Source organism: Schistocerca americana, chromosome X (genome assembly GCF_021461395.2).
Source record: "Schistocerca americana isolate TAMUIC-IGC-003095 chromosome X, iqSchAmer2.1, whole genome shotgun sequence".
NCBI classification, from domain to species: domain Eukaryota; kingdom Metazoa; phylum Arthropoda; class Insecta; order Orthoptera; family Acrididae; genus Schistocerca; species Schistocerca americana.
Window position 1 is genome coordinate 301,579,615 of NC_060130.1, and position 9,507 is coordinate 301,589,121.

General features: G+C 36.8%; 1 protein-coding gene across 1 annotated transcript in view; it reads right to left on the bottom strand.

Annotated features, from left to right (window-relative positions):
• The window catches only part of LOC124555974 (histone-lysine N-methyltransferase trithorax), a 220,142-nt gene extending 211,428 nt beyond the window's left edge, over positions 1-8,714 (bottom strand). The window contains exons 1-2 of the mRNA XM_047130020.1: positions 8,556-8,714; positions 7,245-8,316 (exon numbers count right to left, since the gene is read on the bottom strand). Coding sequence (XP_046985976.1) covers positions 7,245-8,316; positions 8,556-8,714 — 1,231 coding nt within the window. The remainder of the gene's footprint in view (positions 1-7,244; positions 8,317-8,555) is intronic.
• Positions 8,715-9,507: the final 793 nt, after the last annotated feature.

The following is a 9,507-nucleotide window of genomic DNA, read 5'->3' on the forward strand; positions in this document are numbered from 1 at the left end:
CCCATAGTTGAGTTTCGAACGGACAAGCGACCGGTACAAATGGAGGGCTGTGTTACGTGAAATCATGGTGGCCCAGCTTACGCAAAATGCATCATGTTTGCAAGGGGCTTGTTGCAGTATGCAGTGGCACCCTCTACTGTGGGGAGTTCATATTTCTAAATTGTTTGTGGGTGATGTTAGTGATTAATTGCACTCTTGTGAGTGCTATCTAAGACAATAATTCTGGAAGAGTATGTGATGATTTATTAAGAGTGTTATTTTGATTTCTGCAGTTTTAGGGTTTGGGATTATTGAAATATTGGTGTGGTGTGTTGTTTATGGTTGGGGAGTTCTGTTTGTGGATGGTATGAGACTGGCCAAAGTTGCTGCATATCAAACCAGGAGCCAGCAGATGTAGCGTTGTTGGCAGGACAACACATGGCATTCTATCAGGAGAAGTTCCTACTTTGAGAAGTGTAGGCTGGCCATTCAAGACATTATGATGATGACATTATTTTTGCTATTGCTAGATTGGCTGAGACTGACTTCGAACGGTAAGTGTGTATTTACAATTTCATTTTTCTTTATTGTAGTACATATGGTATGTGTTTATGTGCGTAATTATATGTTTCTTGTACATCGAAATTGGTGTCAATGAAATTTTCTTATGAATTTTTGGGTTGTGTTGTTAGTTGTGGTACTTATGTTAGGTTGTGATTGGAGTTTGTTTTACCCACATTTTTGAGGTTAGGTTTCTGAAAGAAGTTATATGAGCGAGTTTTGGTTTTGGGGCACTGAAGACTTTGCTTTGCCTATTCAGGTCATGTGAAATGACAGATAACAGATCTGTTGAGCTGTATGTGGTTTTGCGCTATTGTTGATTTCATTTAAGTTCAAGAGGCCAAGATAAAACTTACGATACCAGTTTTTTCCATGTTTTTATTGATGTTTTGTTGAATGCTGTATATTTACTGTCTCCATCCAAACCCATTAATTTCTGTGGTTGTCCTGTTAGTTTCAATGTATTTCTGCAATTAAATGTTTCTCGTACTATCTATGTGTGTAAATGAGTGACATAATTCACAACATATTGTAAATGCCTGCAGTAGGGGATGTCCGCCATCTTGACGACATCATACGTCAAAACCAACAGGTGGTACCGCAATCTCCAATTATGCCCAAAATGTTTACTGAGAATATGAATCAAGGAAAATGTTACTTGTTTGCACTTCTCATTCTCTTTCTATGCAAACAGTATTTACAAGATATTTTAAAATCAAGTTCAGTACAAACAGATCTGCAGAGAAGCTTGAGTGAGAGAGAGAGAGAGAGAGAGAGAGAGAGAGAGAGAGAGAGAGACAGGAAATTGTGCACTCAATCTCTGTAAGAAGAGCAGGAAACAACAAAGTTTACCACAGGTGTGAACAGCAGGGGGGGTAGTTTGTTGCATTTAGGACATTTTTGACTTCATAATTATAATTTTATTACACACGGAGGATACTATGAAATATATGGCCTAGCAGTCCCAAATAAAACATATCTGTATGCTTCTGTAGCCATGCTGTCTCCAATTCTAATCTCGTTATGCGAATCTCCTTTTATTAGAAGTATGAAGTTACTCGTTGCATTAGTGGTGCATTCTAACCATAATACCCACGTTAAATAACAGCAGACCATAAAATTTTGAATGTGGGTCACCTGACAAACAGTCAGGAATGTCTATGTCTAAATACAATTGCAATACCATGGGTTTACATTAAAATATTGTAAATCAGAAAAAAATTCCAGTTGGTGCAAAACAATACGAGATTTTTCCAGTACTATGATCCACACATTATCATGACCTAAAAACCTGCAACATAAATATAAAAATCAGTTCACACATTCTCTCACTGTGTTTCCCTGTGAGTTCAACTACTATAGAGTTTTCGAGTTTCTAGCCAGCAGAACTTGTCAGTGTGTTCCAGAAGATTTCACTCATCAAAATGTCACACCCTTTTGGAATGAAAAAGTGAGATTGGAGTGAGCATTTCCATAGCACTGTGTACTATTATGACTCTCCAAGTTCTTACTCCATTCCAAGACATACACTAATTACATATTAACCAGTTTTTACTTTGGGAGACTTTGAAAGAATGTTGCATAATGGCAATGGTTTTGATTTGTGTGTGGGGGGGGGGGGGGGGGGGGGGGGGCACATGTGTTAGAAGGAACTGCAAAGGAGCAGAATACTTAAAAATGTGGAACATAAAGTGCAATTTAAATAACAATAAAAATACGGGCATACTAAACAGATTGGGGTTAAGATACACTACTTTGTTCAACTTATTATTAGTTATCAGTAAAATACTTCATAAGCTACTTAAATTTTTGGCTACTGCTTCCATATGCTACATTTGCAGGTAACCTGCTGATAAATTTAAGCTGATTGAACTGAATTGCATGGCAGTCCAAGTGCTATTTTAATCTGCCAGTAAAAAGAAACACAAACTTAACCACGGCTTGCCTGGTTGTTTTTTAAGGTTTTTAATCGGTAATTACTGCACTAGCTAATTGATTTCACTTGTACCTGTGTTTCATATTGAAAATTATTTGACCAAATCCTTTTTGCACATGGCCAATAAATAGCAATACCACCTCTCAAGCACTTACTAATACTGATCACCTAGTAACAGAAGGAATTGTGTGAACGATGAGGCATGTATTTAGCATATATTCATGGGAAATAACAGAAGTGGAATAAATGGATTGATGGATGTTCTGAGGCTTAGTGTGTATTTCCATACCATTTTGTCTTACATTACCTACAATGACTGATGAGTTGTAAACATTATATTTTCTGGCTCAAAAGCGCATTAAATAGTTTGGTGATTAGAAAAAAATTAAAAAATTTTCATTGAATATATTATTATTGGTTAAATTAAATTTTATTTCCTAATTTTCACTCTGCTTGTTGTTTCAGAACTTGTCGATATTTTGGCTAAAGTAAAAATATCTGCAAAGGCTCACAGGATGAGAAAAGTGTGTTCCACATGCAAGATATATGACCACAGAGAAGAGCAACCACAACACACCTAAATAAATGAATAACACAGTTCGGTAAGTGAGATAAATCAACAATTAGATTGTCCAGCAAGAAGTGAGACAGTTCCTGAACGCAGGCGTGTTGTCATTTAATCAAAACATCATTCAAAAGGGCTGTATTCCCATACCGGCACTAGAGAAGCTACTAACTTTAACAGAAGATTTTATTACCCTCATTTACACAACTACTGGCAAATACTAATAGCTTTACCAAACAATAAAAAATGATTTTTAAGAATAATGACATCTAAATTAGTTTTCAACTCGAAGTTACTGAGTTCCAGAAGTGCATACACAATGGAGCGTCTTCATTATGAAGACAAATGTAGAAATGCTACATCTGTGTGCAGCTCCTCACAGTTAAGTGCTGCATACTGTATAGTAATCTGGAGACACCTTTCAATGATGACAGTGCCCCAAAGTATCACAAATTCTCTATCAAAAAAACTTCTTTTTGTTACTCTCTGCAACCTTTATTTTTACTTACACATTTAAATGGATCAGTAACAGGATCTTAAAAGTTGAAAGACCGTGTACACAAAGTATACCTCATGGGCTCCAATACTGTGGTAGTGTCACCCCTCCCCTTTTCTTTAAGTAGAGAAATGTGGAATAAATATAAACTATCGTTCGTATGAGAACAACAATAAAACCTACGCATTCACACGAAGTAAGTTCACCAGCATACTTAAAACATACCATCACTAATGCAGCACTACAGCAATCATGTATAATTTCTATCATTTAAGCTTTTTAGGTGCAAGACAACAGGCATCTACATGAACAATCAGTCTTTTCTAAAAGAGTTTTCATTAACACAGTAGATAAATAAAAGTACCATCTCAATCTGAAAATAATTTTTCTTTTTGTCCCTCCTCCAACTCATAGATTACATCAGAAACATACTGTGATATCTAAAATTCTGCAAATCAAAGTTATTTTTAAATGAGGCCATTTAATTATCTCGTCTTTATACATTTATTTAATACAATGTAGCTTTAAAAAAATTAAGTTACACAAACAATGCCTTAGTATATTTGCGTACAGCTGAAATGTAATTAACATGCAAATTTCCTAAGCTTCACTAGCCCATGACCTACCTAGACATTTATGAGCCAATTTATCATTACGAACGATACATAGGTGTCCTAAATATACCTGTACATACAAAAATATTGTCTTTCATAAATATTTTGTCATATGAAATACTAAACCATTAGAATAGTTGAAGCGTTCAATACCACTTCAACAACTCAACTTATTCTAAGACTTGGGACTAGTGTAGCAGGGGATACAACCCATCGGCTTTGGACAATGACGTCACAAGTCGCCAATCGAGAAGCGATTCTTCTTAGTGTTGTAGCTCCCTTCAGTGGTTGATAAGTGTTTTTTGGCTTTTTAAAAAAAAAATCTCACGAGATAGAATAAACAGATCCACTTTATTAAGCAATCAGTAAAAAAACGAAACTGAAACATAACAGCAAAAGCGAAAATGGTAAACTGCTCTCTGGCGACTTGTGACGTCATTGTCCAAAGCCGACGGGTTGTATCCCCTGCTGCACTAGACCCTAAGACTTTGTATTCACATTTTCTATTCTTAGAATCCAGCCCAATCACATTCAAATAATATAATGATTTAAAGACCAAATCATGAAAAATTATCATCCTATGGCTACACAGGGGAAAGGGAGACGAAGGCCTCAAACCAGCAGGCTGACGAACATACTAAGTGATATGAAGAAACTAAGCCCTAGGGAAGATTGTCTATCAGAGGGACAGAAGACACAGAATAATTATGACAGCCAAACCTGAGTAACAAAAAGGTAAGGACACAGAAAGTCTCTTGTGTGATGTCAGTGATCACAATACATCAAACAGAATGTAAGCAAACTTTGTAACCAAAATTGGTCTGCAAATAAAAAGAGGGAGGGGGGGGGGGGTTGGATAATGGCTGTCTAGTGGATGTTTTTCTCCTACAAGCTAAATAACTTGAGGAAATCAACATCTTGCATGCTGATAAAAAAAACTAGAAAATCTGTGCTTTAATATGACTTTTTAAGTACAAACAGTATGGTCCAATTTCAAATTAGTCACTTGTCCTACAGCCTCTTTCATGAATGAGGGTGATTCGCACAGCTCAAGGCAGACAGGGAATGCATTGATGTGAGTTCCCCATGACTGTTGCCATAAGGTCATACATGTGCTTTGTACGGTAAGACAGCACATACCACACAAATTATATCTCTTGCTTGCTTATGTACAATTTGTCATTTGCTACCACCATCAGCGAGGATAACTTGCAACAAACAGAATGAAAATTCACTCAATCGGTACCTAGAATCACATTTAATGGTTTCACTGTCTACGAAATTCACAGCAGAGTGCTCAGAACACTACTGAACACTTACGGTATATAGTAGAATGCGTGATGTGGATGCGCAGAACAAGGCTAAACTAGACTCCAACATTCATGACTGCAGTTACAATGTGACAATATAAGATAGAAGAGAGATTTATTGGCAGCATAACAAAACAACAGTATCTTCATAGGACATAACAATGATAAATCACAGGTGACAGCTGTCAAATTGTAAGTGTAATGTAATGAAAATGAGTTTGAACCTTTAATTATCCCACAGATCATTACAAGTGACAAACTTGCAGATCTCTGCATTGTTCATAGTTGAAGTATGATAAATGTGCAAAATATGCATCAACACAGTTGTCAGTAATTTGTCTATTACGTAACAGATTTTTCTATATTTACCTTGCAGCAGGAAACATGCACAAAATCTAGAGTAAACACTAATCTTGGGCTATCCTCCAGAGCAGTTTGTCACCATACTCTTTATTTTGTGATCATTGACATTACTAAATGATAACTAAATTATCATGTTTCAACATAACCTAGATATCATTAGTCTGTCACCACAGTATTAACAAATGGAGGAGAGAGGCAGAGACTATGCCACAATCTAATCAGCACTTTTAACTACAAAGCTGACTACAGAGCCACTATTTATTACAGAGAAAGGGGAGCCAAACATTGAAGAAGAAGAAGAAGAAGAAGAAGAAGAAAAAAAAAAAAAAAAAAAAAAAAAACATCAACACTATAAGATCACTGGGGGATGGCACTGAGCTGACAACCTAAGCCGTAAAAATCAAGTTATGGGAACCAATGAAGAAATAGTCGGCCTGACTACATGATAGCTGCATGTTGCCAAGGATGGTTACAGGTCTTTGCAAAAATTAGCTGTGCAAAGTTTGCACTTTGGTACAAAAAGTAGCTAATATTAAATTACTTTTATACTGATTGTATGCATGACTACTTTGAGTAAGTTTTACTCAGCCCACCATACACTGGTGGCTTGGATAGCTTGGTCATATGTGCTTGTGCACATCAACTATCACTTGATAATCACATAATAGCCTAAACTGGACAATAGTGAAAAATAAATAATAATTTCAGTTGAAGACTGATAATGTTTATCATTTAATGAACAACAATTGTAGTGTACACTTCTTTGCAGGTTTGAAAATTACTACTTATTTACAGTCTCAAATAATTATTCTATAGATAGTTTATATAAATAAATTGGCATTTGAAAAAGCTGCAGAAGCCAGGCAAACGTTTTGCGAGTGTTTTATATCTGTATGTCTCATCCCTTTTACTGCCATAGTTGGAATACAAGAGAGTAGAAATATTTTTCCTTCTAGTATTATATTTGCGAATCTGCATATTACTCTTAATTTCAAAAGGATTGCTGAAAAATTTCATCTGTGAATGAATATTCTGTGAGGAGCACAGAGTACTTAATAATCCAAATAGTGAAAACTAATGTCTACAAGATATGCCGGCCTATGTACCTGAACACCAAACAATGTTCTAATAATACAACTCTCAGCTGTTTCCTAAGTGAGGAATTACCTAAAATATAATTCCATGTAAATTAAACAAACGAAAATATGCAAACTATTCTAATTTACTGGTTTCAATGTCGCAAAACATTTCAGTTACTCTACTAGCTTTCGTTTATGTGCAACATTACCACTGGTATTTACGTTCTTTATTTCCTTACTTTTAAACATTTTATCCACATTAGTTATAGTAACACGTTGTCTTACATTAATAACAACAGTACACCGTATTAGTAGTAGCAGCAGTGGTGGTGTGTACTCACCATAGCCATGACTGAATGGACCGTCATTTACAGACGACGATTGTGTGTTGAGCTTCAGACGTGCCTGCCGTAAAATCACTTTACCTGGCGACCTAGAAAAAGTACTACTTTGTTTTTCATCACTTCGAATTTCAAAATCGGCTACACTGGCACTGATTGTTGTAGAGGAAGGGGAGGTGGTTTTTTCTGGACAACGTGCTGAGCTTTCGGTTTTATCATCTTGTTTCACTCTTCTTCTGCCAGTATCATCACCATCAGCTGTACCACCGTACCAGTTCAACTGCAGACCTAATTTATATGAAGGTTTCCACTTGCGCTTTCCTTCCAATATAAGGCCTGAGGAATCTACAGTATTTCCGGATGCACTTTCCCTTCTCACATTCGCAGTTCGAAGGTTGCACAAGGTTTTTTTGACATCACTTGAATCTGACTGTTTGTTTTCCACTGTACTCAAACACTTAACCGATTGTGGAATGTCCGAATTCAGAGACTCACTAGACACACTCTTAGATTTCTTAAGATCTACTGCAGGAGATAAACCAGTCGAGGTTTCAGAAGTAACAGCGTCGTTATCTATAAATTTCTTATTAGGTTTTATCACACGAGAAGAATGAGCGCTGTGACTAGGAAGCACAAACTTTCGAGATGCACCTGATGCGCCCTTTTCTTGCTGGCAATTATCGACAGCCAATGGAGTTGTACTAGATGTTTTCTTTGCCCTACGCAAAAGTTTCCTTGCCATCACATTCTTCACAGAGGGTGGATTCCTCGTCCTGCCGTCATACTTCCTCATTCGTTTCATACGTCTAACGGCAATCACTGAATTTCTTTTGCCACCACCATCAAAACATTTTTCACTATCAACCACAATGCTATCCGAATCAGATTTCCCTTGCCCATCACAGCACTTTGCACTAAACCCAATCTCCTTTAGATCACTTTCAAATTTATTAATAAAATTAGCAGTATCTTTGTTTTCACCATCAGTTGACTTTCTTCTTTTATGGAAGTTCCTCGCATTTTCTACTGCTTCCTTGACTTGTTGATGTGTGAATCCACGAAAGTCAATAACCTAGAGACATAAATACTTGATTTATTACCAAGGTACGCCTCGACAGTGCATCACACACAAATAAACAATGACATAAACACAATACAGATATGCGATTATACACATAAATACAAATATGGCCCTTAACCTCTTTCGTAAACACTAAACCCAGATAGTATCACAATACAGGCAAAATGGCAATCTGTACTAAATATGTGCAGTTGCCGCATTAACAAACAAACACAACAATAACCACTTACCTGCTCCTCGTTTCCAAATGTTTCGTTAAACACAGTAAGGCCATAATATATCACTTGAGCGGCCCTGACTGACTCGTTCACTAGTTCCGTTACACACTCCGACACTTTAATTCGCTTCCGCGTCGACGTTTTTGATGGCTTGCCGGGGAATTTGCCCATGGTTGACACCCATTTACGCTGCAAACAAACTTTGTTTCTCTACATAACGAAGTAGACACCCAACAAACAACTGACGATCATGTATCCGCATGTTTGCGCGCAAATGCCGTTTAGCTTGTGCGTAAAGAACATCTTGCCGACAGCCAAACCAAAGAAAACAATACACTTCAGCAAACAATCGAAATCGACGTTCATCTTTCAACGAATGCCCTTCCGATTGAAATTCCCACAAGTTACAAGTAATTAAAAATAGAGAAAACGCCCACGAAACTGAGCAAGTTGCCAAAATTTTTAACCTGAGGCTTCAAAATTGAAGTAAAAAATAACTTCACAATTACACTGTTTCGCAGCCTTACTGCTGGTATACACTTTAAAGTTCAGACAACGGGTGATCAAAACCGTTCCGTCCAGTAGAATGGGAAGAATCCCCACTGAAATTTAGAATTTTACTTGGCGTGTTATTTAGTCTTATTTGAGCGTGTCAGCAGTTATCTGCAGTAACGAGAGTGGCGAAGCAGAAATGTAGACGCACAGAAAAGATATTTAATGAAACCCTTTGCATTTTTCGTAGTTTACGTACGATAAATTATCGAAAAAGAGATAAAAATACTTGGCAGTTTGTCCATTACCTAATATCACTATTCCGGATTTACATTGTAGTTTTCATTTTTACATTGGAAAGTACGTTGAATATGGCGGGAATGGTGACAGGCTACACAACAGATCAGTCTGTAACACCAATCTTTGTTTAGCGTTTAAGTTCTTTGTTTTAGAATTATCACGTCGCAACCTA